The 20,921-nt window shown below is 37.2% G+C and overlaps 1 protein-coding gene across 4 annotated transcripts; it reads left to right on the top strand.

Moving 5' to 3' along the window:
• The first annotated feature begins 8,407 nt into the window (after positions 1–8,407).
• Positions 8,408–13,491, top strand: LOC145107793 (uncharacterized). Of its 4 annotated transcripts, none has more exons than XM_079044764.1 (11): positions 8,408–8,907; positions 9,248–9,966; positions 10,487–10,669; positions 10,767–10,878; positions 10,957–11,507; positions 11,597–11,670; positions 11,753–11,785; positions 12,008–12,063; positions 12,167–12,258; positions 12,406–12,634; positions 13,239–13,491. In XM_079044764.1, exons 4-5 carry the CDS (start codon positions 10,814–10,816, stop codon positions 11,423–11,425), a joined length of 534 nt encoding a protein of 177 aa, XP_078900890.1. In that variant the 5' UTR covers positions 8,408–8,907; positions 9,248–9,966; positions 10,487–10,669; positions 10,767–10,813; the 3' UTR covers positions 11,426–11,507; positions 11,597–11,670; positions 11,753–11,785; positions 12,008–12,063; positions 12,167–12,258; positions 12,406–12,634; positions 13,239–13,491. The 4 variants fall into 4 exon arrangements, with proteins under 4 accessions (XP_078900890.1, XP_078900870.1, XP_078900877.1 ...); XM_079044744.1 differs by having other exon boundaries at positions 13,203–13,491; XM_079044751.1 differs by having other exon boundaries at positions 9,225–9,966; positions 13,203–13,491.
• Positions 13,492–20,921: the final 7,430 nt, after the last annotated feature.

The following is a 20,921-nucleotide window of genomic DNA, read 5'->3' as shown; positions in this document are numbered from 1 at the left end:
GGGCAATTGATATGTGTCACTTGGAAATTATGCAAATCAAAAACACCAAACGTGAATTTACAAAAAAACAAGAAAACTAAATGAAAAATTTATTTATAAAAATTTAAATAACAAATTTATTTATATTCTGACTTACCCTTTAAAACTGGCAAGTCAAATTACTACTAGCAATAATACAATTTCAAAAGGGATAACCAAATCATATAGTAAAACACAACCAGAAAATAACCACATCTGTGAGAAGAACTCAAAGTTAGTAACTAGTGATTGGGACCACTTATTAGTTAGAATGGTAAATTTTGTCTTTCTGCAATCATATGGACCACAAACCTAAGATATATACACCAGCTTGACCTGCATAAGCTAGTGGTTTACTGACTACACCAAACTAGCAAACACTACGAAAATTTCCATGATCAGATTACAAAACCACAAGGTGCATCCCTGTGAAATTACTTTTCAAATGTCATTGCAGAAGAATGGATATGTTGAGACTTTTTAGGTCAAACCTTAGACTTTCAAATTCGAAATTAAACTGAATGATCTACCAAACTTAAACTAAAACCAGTTTAAGAAAACTATATTAGTTGTTGGGTGATTTAACGGATGTATAAGTTGCAACCGAATGATAACTTAAACTCCATCTTCTTCACAAGATGCAAAGTACTAAAGCAGACAAAACATAATCGATAATCAGATTGAAGTATATATTATGAATAAGTAATAAAATACATATAACACAATAAAGTATTATTAAGGAACTTATTATTTTAAATATTATTTTATGTTATTCTTCTTCTAAAAGTTGAGAGCCAAAATATTTTATGTTATTCTTCCATTATTTTATTATTATTATTATTGGAGGGGTATTTTAGACATTTGAAGTACCTGGAATCCTTCATCACGAGCCACATCAATAATACTCTTTCTTATGATGCCTGGGAGGATAGTCCCTTTTATATCCAAAGTGGAAATAGTTTTTCCCTTTACCAAATTATAGGATAACAATATTAGTTATTTAAAACAACAATTAAATAACAAAAAATGATTAGAACAACCTTAACAATAAAAATATTACATGAGGAGACCTCTTCCGAATACTTCTTGTGCCCACTGTCAAGATACAATACATCAGAATAATCTTTTGCTTTTGCTGCACCTTGCACCTTTAAAACCTACAAACATTATTTTATATAAAAACATTAGAAATTTTTTATATACGATTTTTAGGGGTTGTTTCTTTTTACTTTCCGAGCTTAATATGTTAAACATTCAATCTGGACAACTATAAATGGCGTTTTTTTTAAATAATCTGGACATAATGACCATGTAACGCCTGGTTTCTGGTATGTATTTAATTTAATTATTTATTCATTTTGAAAGAAGGACTCGACGAGTTGGTGGCCCTAACTCGTCGAGTAGAGGGCAGAATATGCGCGGGGTTTGAGCTACCGACTCGGCGAGTAGCTCGGCCAGGGTGAAACCCTAATTTCGGGGTCTTGCACCCTATTTAAGCATCCAAATCCCCACCCCTTGGCCTCATTTACATTCTCCTTGTCCTAAACCCTAATCCATGAAACCCTAGAGCATTTTGGGAGTGTGTGAGCCATTTTTGGGTGGTTTGTGTGTTCTTGAAGCTTAGAAGAAGAAGAAGAAGCTTGAAGGTTCAAGGAGAAGGTTATAGATCCAAGGAATTCGTTCCATTCTCATCAATTTCTGATAATCAAGCTCTCAACTTGCCTTATAGTTTCTTAGATCTCTTTGTGGTCACTTTTATGGGGATTTTTTTTCCAAGTAGCATGATTTATGAGTCATGGATGTCCCAAGTTTATTATACTTTCAGATCTGGAGTCATTAAGGGCTGTAGAGGCATAAAGGTGCAAACTTTATGCCATTTGAGTCTCATGCAAACCCTAAGGATGTTGTTATGGCCTTTTAAGCCCCAAAGGGGCCATGCATGGAAGCAAGCTCGACACTTTACGTGGTTAACTGGTATCTAGGCCATGGATCTAGGTTTTCATGTTTTGGTTTGGGATACTAAGGTTGTTTGGACAAGATCTATGTCCTAAAGGAATTAGGGTTTTAGCTAAACCCTTCAAAAAGGGTTATCAACGGGTAAAGTTGGAAACTTTACCCTTAGAAAGATCATTTCAGTGAACAATCGAAGTATGGGGTTTAGATCTAGAGAGAAAGGGCTTAATCTATTAAGATGGCCAAACAGACAGAAGGACTCGTCGAGTCCATGAGTGAACTTGACGAGTCAGGTCGTGTTGTCCCGTTCCAGTGTATGGTAGAAGTTGATGATTCTGAGTAGGGACTCGACGAGTTGACTCGCCAAGTCACTACTATGAGCAACTCGATAGGACTCGACGAGTCAGAGGAACAACTCGGCGAGTTGAGTCACGATTCCAGGATTTCTGAATTATAAAACTCGGCGAGTTGAAAGGTTGACTCGGTGAGTTGGTCAACCCAGAATGTTGACTTTGATCAGAGCATTGACTTTGACCAGGGGTAAAATGGTCATTTTACCCTTAGATGGATTTTTAGTTTTCTGACTAAGTATTGTTGTATAGAGTTAGCCGGGGAGTCGTGGGAGCAGCCATTAGAGATTCCTCACGCACGAGATCAGCATCCAGTTTGTGAGGTGCGTTTTCCTCCAGTAGGAGCGGGTCGAAGGCACCAATGCCAGACGTTCATGTATGTTAGTGTATGCCAGACTTAGGTCTGATGCTTGGGTAGCCCGACGCATCTTATATGTTTTGGAATTCGGTCCGATGCCGGGGCAAACCCGAGGAATGTTGTATGCTTGATGTCTTCATGATTCTTGCATGTATTTGTTGTATGTTCCGAACTTCGGTCCGATGTCAGGGCAAGCCCGATGAAGATGTAGCTTATATGTCATGTGTTATGTGTTTCGGACTTCAGTCCGATGCCGGTATGTGGTAGTTTGGGGGAGCTCACTAAGCTTCGTGCTTACAGTTTTCAGTTTTGGTTTCAGGTACTTCTGCTAGCAAAGGGAAGGGCTCGGATGATCGCATGGCACACACCATAGTTTATAACCTGGGATACTTTACTCTGATATTCGAGATGATATTTTGATACCTTGACATTTGATGTGATGTTTTTAGAGATATATGTTTTATGATGCTTACATGATGATGGTATTTATGGTTTATTTAATAAATTAAAAACGAAATTTTTGGACTGTATTTTTGGGATGTTTCAAGTTGGTATCAGAGCCTTGGTTTGAGGATTTGGGCACACTCTTAGGTGTGTTTGAACTCAAACTAAGGACTTGGTATGAAAATTTTCAAAAGAAAAGCATTTTTACCAAAAAGAATTTTAAAAAGAAAAGAACTTTGAAAATTGAAAAAGGGTGTGGCGCATGCAATCAGCCGAGCTCAAGTAAATACTCACAAATTACCCATACAAGTTTATGTTATGATATGCTTATCAGTTTATTGAGAACTGCATGCTAGATTAGGACTAAGGATCTAGGAAGGATGCCTTATGTGCCTGTTATATGTGTATCAGCTATATGAGAACTATATGCTAGTAGAGAGTAGTCAGTATGATGACTTGATTAGAATATGCTTGATTATGTGTACTTGATGCTCAAATGTTGCTTGCTTTGTGCTTTTTGGAGTTCTAGTTGTCTTTTACTAACTATTAAACGAATATGTCAAGTTACATATTGCGAGGATTAAATAATTTCAGAAGGTTAGGTCTAGCTCTATTTCGCAGCTATTGTTTGAGTCCAACCGTTGTAGGGTAGGATCTCTCATTCGAAAAATTATCTAGTTTGAGCGATATGTAATAGTATTCGCGAGCTTGTTAGGGGAAGATAGTGTTGGATTAGGTGTCTAAGTTCATAAGTATTTCTGGGATGTACTTGACCCGATTAGCATGGTCCATTTGGGTTGCATGGCATCATGCATTTGGATAGACCAAAATGAGAGAAATAACACTTAAGGTTTATTAATATATTATAAGTTCTAATACATTAATAATATTATTTAATTAGTATTGATCAAGAATTAATTTGGTATTAATTAAGTGATCAAAAGGAGACTAATTAAATATATGGGTTGATTATGTAAATCATCCATACTTATATAGTGGGCTAATGTTTCATGGATTATCAAGTTGGGCTAAAACCCATAGGAGGCTCCATGGAGGCTCCATGGTGTTCTTGTACCCATGGATCCAAGAAATGAAGAGTCATGTCAATTAGGGTTTACTTGGTGTAACCCTAATTATGACACACTATATAAGCAACATGTTGTAGACCAAAATCGGCACTAGAGCGTATAAAGAGGGCAAGCCGATTTTTAGAAGTGTGACATTCTCTCAAGTTTATTCCAAGTGCATTTGGTGTTGTGTGAGACATTTGAGGCATCACACTTGGGGTGCTAGGCTCACAAGGTTTTCAAGGAATCCAAATCACTACAAGGTATGTATTTCTAGCTATCTTTTATGTTTAAAGTTCCCCATGTATGCTAGATAGGATTAAGAACCTTGGAAATCAAATTTTGCATGTATTTTCGACAAACATAGATCCAAGGTTTCTAGGGTTGCATGTACACCTTAGGAGTGTTAGAATGCTCAAAAACCTACAGTGGTATCAGAGCCTAGACTTGTTTGTTTGATACTTGATGCAAAATAGTGAAAAAAGTCGAAATTCTTGCTGTCTGCACAAGGGACTCGCCGAGTCCATGGGGGGACTCGACGAGTCCAAGCGAATCTTCAACCAACTCGGCGAGTTGGTTCTTGCACTCGACGAGTTGGTCAGGCAGAGTGCATATTTTCGATTTTTGCTGCTAGAAATGGACTAGAAACATTACCCTAAACTGTTTTGGTGTTTTAAAACTTGTTTTAGATGGTGTAATGGTTGTTCTAATCCATTTACAATGGCTAATATCAAAGTTCCATGTTTATATGTGTTCATATGTTCTTGAAATTTTGATATGAATATTCATGTTCTTATGAGTTCTTGCAAGATAATAGGAATTATGTGCTATTGATTGGTAGTTAATTCATGATCATGATGTGTTTTAATGGAGTCCATAACTTGTCCTCAAGTTATGGATAACCAAAAGTCAATTTGTAATAAATCCATTAAAAGAACACATAAGTTACAAAAAATGAAGAGTCTTCATTTTTAGTAAACAATAACTCATAAGTTATGAATTGAAAAGTTTTGTAAAGTTACAAAACTTGCCCTCAAGTTTTGGAACATGTAAAGTCATCTAGTAAACTTTAGTTCCAACCCCCTAGAATTTTAAAAGTTAAAATTCAACCCTTATACTTTATAATATTATAAGTTAATAATATATATATATATATATATATATATATATATATATATATATATATATATATATAAGATCAAGTCGTTTTACCGTTAGTAGGCCTCATTCACGAAGCCGGTCTATAAGGGGGGTATAAGGTTGTTGCCTATAAAATGGAAGCTTAATGGGTGTCCACTCTCACCCACCGCTTCCTTGATCGGTGGAGGGTCGTTAGCCGAACGGGTAAGACAAGGACTTTAAATCTTCATTAAAAGTATTAATGATGAATATAAAGTAACTAAATGTTTTTTATAAATTCCCAATCTTAGTTACTTTAGGAAAAGTGTGAATAAGGTGCTAACCCATGAAATTACACTTTGCACTTTGTTTAAGTCGGTTAGTGGAGCGCGTGTGGTTAACCAGCACACTAGCTGGACTTAACAAGGTAGGCAAAGGGTAACTTAATGTTTATCATAGTATCGATGGAGCGCATGTGGTTAACCGGCACATCGATTGAGGGGTAATACATTAAGGGTACCAAGTAATTTGCATGGTTACTTCACACGTTGTTTTGTGATCCTCGGCATCCCAGTCACAAAACCTGAAGGGCACACTCGAGATTGAAACATGCCATTGAAAGTTCAATGAATCTCAAAATATCTAGGAGTTTCAAATCCAATTAAAACCTAATAATTTATTTCGTTTTTCATGGTGGAAATTGGTGAATCGTCATTCACCTACCTTCAAATATTTTATAGCTTGGATTACGGCATCCCTCTTCCAAGTTATAAAATATTGTGTTGGGTCCTAGCCTTAATATTTCATATTGGGTGTTATATTAAGGACTTAAAATCAACTAACTTGAATATCCCCCATTGTAGATGTCTGGTTTAGACAAATGTGATCTTCGCAAATCTCATGGAAATCATACTTCTCTACCTCCACCTCCTCCATTTATTCTCCCTGACCCACAAGCTCGAAGACTTGAAAAAGTCAAGGTCACTCAAGCCCTACTAGCAATGAAACATAAAGATGGAAGACCTGTGTGCACTCATGTCTTAGGAATGAAGTCACACTTTGACAGGTTGAGAATGTTGGGTGTCATTGTCCCAAGGAAGTTGGCTATTGACTGGGTTCTTCAGTTACTTCATGAGTCTTATAGTGAGTTCATTAAGAACTACTATGTGACAGATCACGACATGACCCTGATAGATCTATCTTATTTGCTTGTTGCTGCTGAGTCAGAAATGATGTGGCGCAATGGTCAATCAAATATGGGTGGAAGGTCTATTTCTTAAACTTCCATGGACATTGACAATGGTAACATTGTAAGTCCAGAAAAGCTTTCTCTTCCCAATGGAAAGGGATCGGCCTTGGTCAACCCGATTGACCAAAAGGTAACGGCAAAAGCTAAGTCTGTGATAGTCCCGTGTACCATTCCCAAAGAGTCTATATGTTTTCATTGTCAAGAGATGGGGCATTGGTTGCGAAACTGTCCTAACTACCTGAAAGATCTAAGAGAGAAGGAAAAATCGAAAGGATTTGACTCTGCTTCGGGTAAGTCCACTATCTAACTCTGTTAAGTTCCTTATTGATGATTCTTAATACAAAATGTGACTCGTTTACATTTTGGTGTTTGGCATGATCATGCAAAGGGAAGGAAACTTAAAGAAAGTGTATGTTGAATCTGATCGCGAAGATGGATTTCAATCGCATGGTTTGAAGATCGGATTCTTGAGCTACTACTTAGAGAGTTATGATAGATTGCTAGGAAATATGTAATAGGATAGTTTTCATTTAAAGTTGCATTGTAAGGAAAAATGTTTTTCCGCATTTTTATAAATAAATAAAATTTTGATTTTATCTTAGTTTATATCTCCTTGCAATGACTTTTATGGAAAATTGATGTTTATATGTTTCTAGCAATAATGGAAATATGAATTTAATTCTTTCATTTGTGGTAGTGTCTAAATTTACCAAATAAGGAAAGCTTCTCATCACCCAAGTTTTCAGTTGGATAGAAACTTGGAATCATACAAGTTGTATAGTATGATGAATGAGAACTTTCAGCTTTGGAAAATTAAGACTAGTTCTTTGTTCACATGTATATGAGAGTCAAGTGAAGGACTAAGGGATCGAGTACACATTATTGTGCACTGATCAATGTCCACCACAAAAGGTCATAAGACTATTCGTCATGATTTACTAAGGTTTAGGAAATATGGTTATACTTATAAGTTTAAGTATAATTCTGAAACATTGAAAAAAATTTCAGTGTATGGCAGGACGGATGAGAAGAATCAAATTAGGCAGAAGGATAAAAGTTTCTCAAATCTGAAAAGATGGGAGAGTACTTTAGTATCATGTTTTGTGATCATCTTAATGATTAAGAAACCATATCACAATTGGTCCTCTAAGGACATCTTAGTGCATTCTTATGGCTAAGAAGAGGAATCATGAATTGTTGAAGTGGTTAAATCAAGAAGATGAGATATATTTCGTTCCAAAAAAAAAAGATTGTAACTTGAGTGACATATCTTAAAGAAAGGTTTAAAACACTTGTAAAATGTAAGAGTAAAAGTGTCATACTCTTGTACATTTGAAATTGGTAAGTTGTGATGTTTTGGATAAAACAGAGACCAACTTAAGGCCAATTGTGTGAAGTGTTTGTGTTGATAAAGAATCTGCACTATCTTTTGAATATTTGGCAAGTGAGTCTTATATGTCAAGAGGGAAGTGGGAGTCTTAGAGATCTTGGAAAAACTTTCAGATCTAATCAAGAAGGAAAAACCTATCACTACAAGAAAAGACCCTTTTACGACGCGCAAACCACGACACTCATTGATTTATGTTACGCAAAAGAGAGTGACATTAAAAAAGTCTCATCTCTTCAAAAAATTCAAGGATTTAGGTCTCGCATTGTTGCGTGCCCTTAAATTAGTGTCTCATGTAAAAAAATTTAAAACACGGAGGGCACTTTATCTAAAATGTGCGTCCTCTGTGAATGTCGCTTTATGATTTTTACTCAAAACGCGCGTTCTTAAAAGGGGGAAATGAAATCCTTTTAAAATTCTAAAATGTTTAGATACCCCGCTTCAAGATCTCCCATCGTTCTCTTCTTCCTTTCTCTCTGCAAACCGTAATCACGATACCATCTCTGCTATAAACCTCGACAACTCATATAATCGTTTCTATAATTTTTTTCTTAAAAACTCGCGTTCATTCCTAAAGATCACAAAATGGCGACCAGCAACTAGGGCTTTTATTTCCCACTTACATATGATCGTGATTTTCATCAAGAGTTTCAAAAACACTTCCCTCACGTACGCTTTTCTTCTTCAATCTCACATCCATTTAGGGTTTTCGCATACAAGAACTCTATTCGACTCATCACACATCAGCCACCAACTATTAAAGGAAGACGTCAAAGCATTCATAGGCCGGATGTAGCAACAATAGAAGATTCACCTCGCCTCGCCTCGTTAATTCGACAACCTCTTTGGTCACCTCTCCTCCAGTGACCTCGTTCTCACTTCTCCTCGTCGGAGACCCTGGCACCTGACCTCGTTAGAGACTATAACGATTGCTCAAATTTACACGCCCTAGTTCGACTAAGGTATGTTTTGTTTTTTCTCTCTTCCTAATGTTTTCGTTCTCCTATCCTCACTCCTCCATAATTTCTGAAAAATCCCGAAGCTTACTAGTTTTCTCATGATAAAAATTAGATATTAGTTGTTTTAGTCAATAGAGTTTTCATGGCAACATCTCTCTCTCTCTATCTCTCTCTCTCTCTAAAACTGTTACCCTCCATGGCGACGTCTCCATTTCTGTTATCTTATATCTTTTTCAAAATTGATCCCTATCTGTTTTTGGTGGGTGATTAATAAATAAATTGAACTCCCCATGTCAAATATCTCACGTAATTAGCTTAAGGTTCTTGGGGTTCTTGGGTTCAGCTTCTGGTGTGTTTGGCGTCCTTGGTTGGTGGTTGAAGGTGCAAGTGTATACCGGTCATGGGCATTTTTGGTAAATGGAAGATTATAAGTTTTTTCTTGTGGCTGCCTGGGTTCTTTTGAGGTCAGTGGGTTACAACAATCTTTCAATTTTATTTTTGCTTATCTATTCTGGATTGTATTGCTTTCGAAAATAGTGGTTACTTATTCAGGGACATTTTGGCCAGCTTGTTAATTTTGATAGAATTCGGTATTACTGGGAAAAAAATGGGTGCACCCCTGTTCCTTTTTATCGCAGTAGCCTCTTCTTTGATATTTTTTTCTTCTAATCTCCTTGGTTTGAGAAACAGGGGCTGCTTGATCAAAAGTTTTTTTGTTATTGGTCCATGATTGACAAATTTATGGAAGGGTTTCTTGTTCTTCATACTGCTGATTTTAATCCTAGTCAAGACTATTGGGATCATTGTTATGTCATATACAAAGGGCAATACTGGAATCTTCTTGTTTGGTTTGCGGTTGATCAAAATATTTTTTTTCCTTTTGAAAATGCTGCTGCTGAGTTTGATTCTTTCCATGGCTGCTGGGTTAACTTTAATTTTGAAAGGGGCAATTTTGGAATTTTAAAAGGGTAAAATGGGATAAACCCCAAATCTCATAGAGTTGACATCACAGATGCAGTGGAACTAGCTGTTTCAACATCAGAAGCATTAACAATCCACGAGGTAGTAGTGAATCATGTATGTCTATTTTTAGTTTCATGGGTCAGCTTCAGAATGTGGCCTTTAAATTTGCACGCTAAGTGTTTGTGAAAAGTCCTTATCAATGATTTGGCATTTAGAGGTACCTTTTGGGATTGAGAAAGATGGGCCTTCTTGAGTTGATCTATTATAATGTTAGAAAGGGGTAGAATTTAGAAGAATGAACTCAATTTATATGAATGTTTGATTTTATAAAAAAATATGAATGTTTTAGCTTTGTTGTTTCTCTCTCAATTTCAGATGATTCATTATGTAAAAAAAAGATAGAAATTAAGTTTACAACAAAACTGTTCCTTTTTTTTTTGCTTTTATGTTTATCTGGTTTTACATAGAAGTTTCAATTCTACCGTATAAAGTTGCCATGCGAATGGCTCCTAATATATTTCCTCTTGATATAACGTAAGAATAAAATTAATTTTTTGTATTATTTGATATGCTTATTTTGCTTACATAATTTTTTTATTTTTTATTTTTGGTATTGCAGCGTGTCGGATATGCATTCCAGCAAATTTACTGGAGTGGGTTGGGCGCTTGGGCTGACGGAGTTCTTGGGAGGGAGGTCATGTTAAAATTATTTTCTAAAGAAAGAGATGAAAGATTGATACACCATCTCATGGCTTCAAAGGAGCTTCATCCATCCTTAATATCTGCCCATAGTGAATATAAGGTGTAAGATGAGAGTTCTGATGAAGATTATCACAATCTTCATTGATGTTTTGCGAATACTTTCATTAATGGTTCTTATCTTGTGGTTTGTTAAGCAGATTATGGGAGTACTTTTGGCTGCAGTTCTTAGACCACAAGAAGCTCAATGCCCTTTAGTTCAATACATTACACGAGAGCTTTTAACATGCTTAATATTGGAACATGTAATGAGTGAGTATTCAAGAATCATACTCTTTCTATTTCTAGTTCTCCACACTTTCAACTTTTGATTTATACACTTTTCAATAGGCGTATTAATGAGTTGATTGAGGGTATTTGTCTTGCTACCAATAAGGGGGAGAAAGAAACAGTTGATGATCAGTCCAATGTCACTATTCAACACCAGAATCAACCTTCTGTTACAAACAATGACAAAGGTCCAAAGTCAAACAGTGGGTCTTCTTCTAGTCAAAAGTTAGAGAAAACACCATCTACCCCTAACATCCAAAAGAAATCTTCTGTAACTGTAAACCCATCTTCCACCATGGTTAGTGGGCCCATCCAAGATGAGTCCATGCCTACACGGACTTCTGATTGGGCCTGTGTTCTTGAAGCAGCAGCCCAAAGAAGGACAGAAGTTCTTCAACCAGAGAATCTTGAAAACATGTGGACTAAAGGAAGAAACTATATGAAGAAATCTCAAAAGAATTCTACTTCTTTCATCATAAAAGGTGGAATCAATGAAAAATTGAATCCTGATATAGGAAGTGATCAATAAAGAGACCAAAACTCAAACTCAAACACAAACTCAAACACAAGTTTAGCTTCTATCCCCCATCAATTGCTTTTTTATTATTCGGGTAATTAATATCTCTACCTTTTTTATTTAATTCACTAATTATATCTATGCATATACATCTATATAAAAAAAACCTTTTATATTTTGAAGGTATACACCTGTTCGTAGCGATTCGGTTGTTGGTGAGCTGAAGTTGTCAGAGCCAACTGATGTAATTCTCCTAGGTATTAATTTTGTATTTTTCAAGATTTATTTTATATACTTTTCTTAAAATGCAAATTTGTTAAATATTATGTTACATTTAAGGGATTACAAGAATTGAGATGCTTGCAGTTACTGGTAAGGATTTTAATCCTTCTACATTATAAAACTTATTTTGTTTCGTATTTTCAAATATTAAATACTTATTTTATCATACCGTATTAAAAAATAAAAAAGATAGGTACATTTGTTCAGAAGAGAACAAATCCTTTAAGCCATTACAATCATAATGTTCTTGCCCATATAAGCTGTGATTTGATAACATTGGTAATTTCTTCAGATGTGAATTCATTGTAACAGATACATTTGGAAGATCGAGTGAACCGGCATATTCTGAAACTGCCCTGTTTCCCCTGGTCTTGTCTTCTTGACTTGACCTTATTTCTCTTCTTATCTGTCATTTTTGTTACTTTGTAATTTCTATTAATATATAAACAGGTTTCTTGGATTTTTTTTCAGGAATTCCTAAATAAAGAAGCTGGAAATTGAAGGGAAAGGTTTCCATACAAACTTATATGCAGTTCATGGTAATTATAGTGGAGGAAAAGAGGGTAAGAGTAAAATCCTGTGGCTTAGATCAATGGTTGGAAGTCCAAATCTTATTTCCATTCCCGATATCTTTTTTCTTTTACAAAATTTTACCACTTTATGAGAAACAAAGTGAAATGTGGGTCTATAAATTGTTTTTTTTATTGTAGGTGAAACAGGAAGGATCATCAAACATATGATCAACCTATTTGGGCTAGTATTATATGTTGCTCCTTCTCCTGCTCCTGCTCTTCCCCCATCATTTTCTTCCATTATGCAAAGGGTATTTTAGGTTATATGATTAGAGAGTACCATGTATTCACAACACATTAAGTGAAGCTCCAAAAGTTACAGCAACTAAGAGGAAAATGATCTTGATGTTCATGGTCTATTTAATGAGTAAGCATTAGGATTTTACACTCAAGTTAAATCTTTTTATTTTGTAATATTGATTGAGGAACCTTGTTACTGCAAATAAGTGAAAGAGTTTCCTTGCTACTTTCTGAAATCGAATCCCTTCTTCATCATTGAGCGAAAGCCTCTTTCCAGAAACAACCCTTAAAAGACCATTCAATATCAAGGTCCCAAACCATAGTTATAGCCCATGATTTCCACTGCTACTCACACCTTCTCATCCTTCTGTTCTTTATCTTTTGTTATCCATCCAATATACAAACCTCAGCTTTAAATACTGCTCTTGAATTTATGTGCTCATGCGGACACTAGATCTGATAGAGTACCCATCTCCTCCCAATCTTCAATCCAATCGCCTTTCCCTTCATGTAATTTATATGTCTCAATTCCACTATTCTCATGTATATATTTCTAGTTCTTACATCTATTTCTATTCAAATGAGACTTAGTATGTAATTTCATGTCTTCTTGGTCCGATATAGTAGCTAAAGCTCTAACACCTGCATTATAAGTCGTTTTTTTGTTTTTACTAATTTGAACTTATTATGCTCAGGTTAGTGATGACGGAACTTCTTGTTGGATTTGTTAGGAACCGGACCGGGTACACGCAGCGGAAACACACTATCACACACACACAAACTCACGAAAATAAAGCAAGAAGAACACAAGGATTTTACGTGGTTCGGATTCGGTGCAAATCCTACATCCACGGGCTGCAACTAGAGAATTTTATTAAAACTCACAAGATTACAATTGGCTTGACACTCTACACTTGATGTTCTCTCAAGTTTTTGCACACAAAATATGCAAAACATACATGCATATATATAGGTATATTTGTGAGCCGCAATATGCACAAGATTGCCGCAAAGATTGACTTTGAAAATTTTGCCATTCACATTAGCCGTCCAACAAATATTAAATAATTGTCCACCGACCATTTGAATATTTAATTCAAACGTTTGCCGACAACAATTGAATAATTCAATTGTTAAATGTAATGTTACATTTATGGCCCTTGAACTCTTAGGAACTTGTCAATTTGTTCAAGACTCCATAAATCTTAACAATCTCCCACTTGGAGGCTTGAACAACATGGTCCGTCTCTGTTATCCAACTCCAGTAATCTTAAAACAACCAAGTCTTCCAAGCCTCCAGTTCCTAAGAACAAGCTAAACTTAGTCCCATTTCTCTAGTTGCAGCCGCCCCTCATCTTCAAGTACTAGAAGGGCCAGTTGAAGCTCCTACTAGCTCCAACTCAGTCGTGGCTAATCCCACCACCGACTCATCCTCTGTCTCAACCGGTTTGGACACTCCACCAGATCCAGAGATACACCGAGGACCACTAACACTCTCCAAACTTTGCAAACTTCCAACAAGAGAGAATTTTCCAGTCTTAGTCTTCAAAACCCAACGGCTCTTTGTAACTGTACCCGGAACACACCCCGTGCTCCCACTGTCACAGAATCCCCTGAATGGTTTAGAATTTCCGACTCGTTCAACTAACATCCCCTTGGCTCCAGAATTCATGTTTGCAAAATGAACTCTCTTAGCAGTAGATTTAGCGAACCAGATTTTGTTTTGCTTAATCGGGATGATCATACTTCCCTCAGCAGGTACCTCAACCATATACAATGACCCACGCTTCATACCTTGAGCAATCACCGAATTACCATTGACCACCATCCATTTACCACCACCAAACCTTACCTGCAGTCCTTATTTATCCAGCTGACCAACATAAATCAATTTTTTCTTCAGCTCCGGAATAACCCTGACATTCTTCAGGCTCCATGTAGTTCCCAATAAAGTAACTAGATCAATATCTCCCATGCCCGTTACTTGAAGCATCTCGTCATTTGCTAACCGTACCTTTCCAAAATCTCCTTTTTTTAGATTCACCATCGTTTCCCCGTTGTCCATGGCGTGAAACGAAGCCCCTGAATCCATGACCCAAGAGTCCCCAGAACTTTCCATATTGAGTATCAGTGCATCATCCTCAGACACACTCTCAGCACCAGCAATGTTTAATTCTTTCTTTGGACATTGACTCTTAACATGTCCCACCTCTTGGCAGTTCCAACATTTCATATTCTTCAAGGTTCTAGAAGAACTTTTTCCCCGACTCCCACTGCTCTTGCTATTCCCTTTACCTCTTCCGACATTTAATAAATCAGAAGAAGAAGACCCACCTTGATTCTTGCGTCTGATATCTTCGCCAAGAACCAAATCTCTAACCCCTTCAAAAGTCATACCACTGGTCCCCACGGAACTAGTAACAGTAGTAACTGTTCCAGACCAGCTATCAGGTAGAGAAGCTAGTAGCAGTGATGCTTGAGTCTCGTTATCCAATTTAATTCCCACAGATGATAATCTGGACATAATTGAATTTAGATTGTTAATGTAAACCGTAACTGAGCCTTCCTCATTCATCCTTGTAGTGAACAACTCCTTCATCAAGAACACCTTGTTAGCCGCCGATGGTTTCTCATACATATTTGACAGAGCCTTCATCATACCACGCGCCGTGGTTTCATTCATGATGTTGAAAGCAACGCTCTTCGTCAACGACAATGTAATAACCGCCTTGGCTTTCTTGTCCTTTGAGTTCCACGCATCTTCAAAAGCTTTTTCCATTTTCTCCGGTTTGTCTCCGAGTACCATGTCCAAGTCTTTCTGACATAGCAATGCTTCTAATTGCATTTTCCACCAGCTAAAATCAGAACCGTTGAACTTTTCGATTACAACCTTGTCTTCAGCCATTACGACAAACAAGATACAAATCAGGTACACTCGTGCGTGATAAAAAAAATGATTGTACCCTCCAAACCTCGCTAATCTGGCTCTGATACCAGTTGTTATGAACCGAACCGGGTACACGCAGCGAAAACACACTATCACACACACCCAAACTCACGAAAATAAAGCAAGAAGAACACAAGGATTTTACGTGGTTCAGATTCGGTGCAAATCCTACATCCACGGGCTGCAACTAGAGAATTTTATTAAAACTCACAAGATTACAATTGGCTTGACACTCTACACTTGATGTTCTCTCAAGTTTTTGCACACAAAATATGCAAAACATACATGCATATATATAGGTATATTTGTGAGCCGCAATATGCACAAGATTGCCGCAAAGATTGACTTTGAAAATTTTGCCATTCACATTAGCCGTCCAACAAATATTAAATAATTGTCCACCGACCATTTAAATATTTAATTCAAACGTTTGCCGACAACAATTGAATAATTCAATTGTTAAATGTAATGTTACATTTATGACCCTTGAACTCTTAGGAACTTGTCAATTTGTTCAAGACTCCATAAATCTTAACAATGAGACTTAGTATGTAATTTCATGTCTTCTTGGTCCGATATAGTAGCTAAAGCTCTAACACCTGCATTATAAGCCGTTTTTTTGTTTTTACTAATTTGAACTTATTATGCTCAGGTTAGTGATGACGGAACTTCTTGTTGGATTTATGTTGCTTCCAGCTGCCATATCTACATAATTCTGGTTTTCTCTTCCTCCAGTTTGCTTTCTTTATTTACTTACTTGAAGTTGGCATTTGGTTTATGCATATGTAAGGTCCTGAAACGGATCTTACCAGTGATCAAAACAAACAAAACAATAGATTATAATAGAATGAAGTAGAAACAGAATCAACAACAAGCTTGCACACGCTTCTATTAACGAAAAACGTCTGGTACAAGTTGTTTACAGCAACCGTGAACTCTGTGGCATCAACAACCATTAAATGACCTACACAGCCTCTATATATAGTGGACTTGGGCCGACTCAGGGTTTACGGCCGTAAACAGGCTTACGGCCGTAAACTCATAACATGGCCGTAAACTACCATCAACACTACCAAAACTACATATCGACTCAAAAGACCCTATTACAACAAAAGCCTAGACCAAACCATTAATTGGACCCTTGAATCTCCCCCTTGGTTTGATGCTAGCTTGAAGTTAATCTTTGTCGACCACCATCACATCTGCCTGCCCCATTTCCCCGTTCCACATACGTTTATTGATGATCTTAGCAACCATAGACGTGTACTCTTTCGCTGCTTGCTCAAAAATCTCCTCAGCAACTATAATTTGATGAAGACTCAGATGATGAATATCCCACTTCCTGAACTGGAACAAATCCCTTCGATCATAAAGACGGATGCATCCATTTTTAAGCTTGATAACAGCAGACGCTGTAGTCTCGTCGAAAACCCAGTACTCCATGGAGCTTAGAGATCCATCTTGGTAACTTTGAAGGAAAGGAATTTGTTTAACCTGATTGGTTGCAGGCTACATCACCACCTGAAGAGGATGACCAGTCTTGGGATCTATGACATCAGGATAATGCTTGATAACAGACTCAACAGTCTTCATCGAAGGAAAACCCCTTTTCACCTGGTCTTCTAGGAAGTGTTTGAATTGAGTTACCTGTGGATTATCCGAGGGATTTGAAAAAGGAGATCGTGATAACTCTGATAGATCCACCCTAGTCCATGAATTGAAATCATGACTGTGTTTGTATAGCTCAGTGTTGCCACTCTTTCTTCGTACAATCCACATGTTAAGAGTATCATGAAATCCCCAAGAAATAATCCGAGACCTATCACCATACGTATCTCTAAAGCGTACAGCCCCAAGATCCGTAACGGTGATTGTTGGTTGATCTCCAGGTGCATTCTTGTCAGAACTCCTCTTGAACAAGAGTTGTCCCTTTCCAGCTGCTTCAGCTTGACTATCACGTATAATTGCCGCAACATGGGGAGCATGAGCTGGCTCCTCATCGAAACGATTTACGACCCGTGGAGTCTGAACGGTTGGCATGGTAACAGGATGAGCTTCAGTATGTAGATTGATCCTGTACTCATCTGCAGATGTCTTGTATTTGTCACCAAAATCTTCTTCAAGCTTCTTCTTCAAATCAAAGTAACTGGTGGTAAGGAGATTAAAATGGTCTTGAAGATCAGAGATTTGCTTTGTCTTTATCGCTCGATCATCCTGAAGATCAGAAACTTGAGATTTCAGTTTGGCATTCTCATTCAATAACTCATTGACTTGAATATCAAGTTCAATGTTCCTCTGATCCAGGACATTGATCTTCTTTTGAAGCTCATCTACTGACGGTTTATCTGCTCCTTGGTGACCTTCATTGAAAGAAATTCCTTTGCCACGAGAAGAAGGATCTACACTTTCATTCTGAGCGAGATGCATAGCTAACCGCACAGAGGCATCATCAAGATCTATCCTAGGAGGAGAGAATCCTGGTGGAGCAGAGGAGCCTCCAACTTCAAAAGTGGTGCTAGGACCTCCACAAAATGGTTCTGTTGATACGATGGCAGGGGTAGTAGTTGGTGTAATCGGCATGTCATGAGACAAGTCAAAATCCAAAGGCCCAAACCTAGGATCACGTCTTCTTCTCTTAGATGGAGGCTGTAAAGTCTGGTCTGTTGTATCATCACCCTGAAGTGGTTCAATAGTAGGTGAGGCAACGTCAAGGGGTCCCTGACACTGTCACCATAGGAGTTGTAGAAACAACCACTTGATCTGTAGACATGGGTGTCGACTCGAGAACGTCTTCTGAATCCCTTATCTCCGTTGTCGGGTGAGCAACATCACTAACATTATCAATCAATGTGTCGAGGTGGACATTCGACAAAATGTCATCATTGCTTCCAAAGTTGGTTGGAATCTCTTCTCTATCAAAACCTGTAAGATCAAGGTCTTCATACTGATTAGTCTTAGTGGCATTCTTGGAAGACCCTTCATTGTAGTCGTCTTCAACTTGGACAGATCACAGGTCATGCTCCTCAGCTACGGATACATTAGGAGCAACTGTCTCTTCCCCTTCTTGATCTGATACCATGATCACATCTCCTTCCGAGATCACCCTTTCTGATGAAGTAGGCCCCGAAGATATCTTATCAAAAGATTCATGGGACTCGTTCGCTTCATTTGGCTAAGCAAATCGTCCGAATTTAACCAATAGATACAGTCCTTGAAAGATAACTTTCCCTTTGCGATTTTGTTTAATGAGCCCAATAGTGTGAGGGCCCAAGGACTTCATATCAAGCGTTTCTCCCTCCTTTACCATGTCAGGAAATTGTTTGTTGATGAAGAGCTGAATGAATCTAGGGTACATCAGGAAGGTATCCCGAGTGATGGAATTGATGTTGACCACAAACTTGTCCAAGATAAACCTCGAAAAGTTGAAGCCAATCCCCGCAGTAAGAGAAACAATAGCTCCAGTGTTTCTCAGGGATATTTCATCCGCACCAGACCTCCTGCCGGAGATGCAGCTCACGAACACATGGGCTAGGAATCTCCAATAGGGTGGCAGAAGCTTTTTCACTGTAGGAGGAGAATCACCTTCATATCCCATCTTCTTTAAAATTCCCTAAGCATCTTCAATACCAATTTCAGTGGGAAAATTCGGTAGGTCATTGATCAACAATGTCTCTCTGACGAACGGCTCATCGATCACAATTTTGCATCCTTTTACGACTGCATATACTGTCACTGCTCCATCATCGTCTCTTCTCATTTTGGCAGTCTGCCAGAACTCTCTGATAATTTTCTGATAAACGACGGTGTTCATGGTGATGGCGGAGGCCAAACAACATTCCCTCAGTCCATGAATCATTGACTTGAATTCTCCATGTGCCACCGGAGGATCTGCCAGTACCATTGCCAGATTGTGCATGTCTGCGAACTTTAAAGCTGCCTTTTGATCTGCACTAAAACATACTAAATAAGAAACGAAAGACATTTGAGCAATGAATGTTTTTAATTTTATTAAAGCAATTTCAAATTTAGCCCAAAATAATAAATTATTTTGACCAAAATCAAGTTTGCAGTCAACACAGAGTTTACGGTCAAACTGGAGTTTGCGACCGTAAACCCATTTACGGCCGTAAGCTAACGACAGTAAACTGAGTTTACGGCCGTAAACTCTTGGCCGTAAGCTTGGGCCGTAAACTCCGACAGTTTGTTTTTCGTCGATTTTGGCCTCAAAACTCATCGATTTCAAGAAGCAGCTGCATATCCTTGGTCAGAATCTTCTTACCTACGAGATGAACGGAGCAATTTCACGAAAACAAACAATTTTTTTTTCGAAGTTGAGAGAGAATGGAAGGAGTTTGCGGGCAGAATCAGAGAAGTGAAGGGGTTTCCGGCTGTAAACCCCTTTATATACCTTTGACCTTTACCTGCTGTCCACAATGTGTAAGGCACAATCCAATATTTTCAAAAATTTTCAAAAATAACACTTTGAGGATTTAAAAATTAAAATAAGACTAAAAATAAAACAAAATAAAAACTAAACTGAGACAAAAATAAAAATAAAATTGAAAATAAAAATAAAAATTAAAAATAAAATTAAAATAACAAATAAAAATAAAATTAAACATTTCTAAAATTTTGACATACACAAAAATGGAATTAATGATAAAATAAAAATAAAAATTAAAATAAAATTAAAATTAAAACAAAACAAAACAATTTCCAAAATTTAAAATTTAAAATTTTGACAATTAGAAAATAAAATAAAATAAAACAAAAATAAAATTTAAGACAAAATAGACTAAACTTTATCTAAACAAACACTGAATATGATTTTTGTGACTTAGGGATCAAAGTTGTTAGACAGCCTTAGTCTACTTATCGGTACCTTTATCTTCATGTGTATGTCTGATCGATCGTCGGTATTGTGGTCCACTTAAACACGAAAAATTTGTGACAATTTTGAACAAACTAAGAATGACAAGGCATTTTGATCCTATATTCTTAGATATATTTCCTAGGGACCATTTAGCTGACGACGACCAGGGATATTGTTGTCCACCTAAATTGAGCAGCGAGATCTACAGACAATCTGTATGTGTTCAATTTTAATTGTACTAGAACATGTTTCCCGCTTCCTGATATGCTCCAGTAATCAAGAATTTCCAGAATACTCCTTACACCGGGTGAGCAGACAATTATTAAGAGAGAAGATAGATTTAGAATGCATATGCTATACACCCAGGTCGGATCTCTTCCAATCACGCAGAGGATGAAACATATGACTAACTGAAGTTTCAGAGGGATTGAGAAAAAGAATGATGCATATACTGTGTACCAGGTCGGATTGTGAGTCACGCAGAGGAGACATTATATGCCTAACAGATAGAAAGAATTGCATAGGAAAAAGATGCAGAGAGATAGAATTGCATATGTTACAGTGCAGGTCGGATCTCTCGATCACGCAGAGGAG

This window comes from Lactuca virosa, chromosome 1, assembly GCF_052849685.1.
Source record: "Lactuca virosa cultivar CGN04683 chromosome 1, Lactuca_virosa_CGN04683_v6, whole genome shotgun sequence".
In the NCBI taxonomy this organism is placed as follows: domain Eukaryota; kingdom Viridiplantae; phylum Streptophyta; class Magnoliopsida; order Asterales; family Asteraceae; genus Lactuca; species Lactuca virosa.
Note: the sequence above shows the minus strand (reverse complement) of the source record. Positions and strands in the feature narration are given on the sequence as shown.

What these genes read in the sequence shown, in the direction of transcription:
- LOC145107793 (XM_079044759.1), top strand. Translation starts at nt 10,814, where the DNA reads ATGCCCTTTAGTTCAATACATTACACGAGAGCTTTTAACATGCTTAAT. An exon ending in AATATTGGAACATGTAATGA is followed by an intron (nt 10,879 to 10,956) that starts GTGAGTATTCAA and finishes ACTTTTCAATAG; the next exon opens with GCGTATTAATGAGTTGATTG.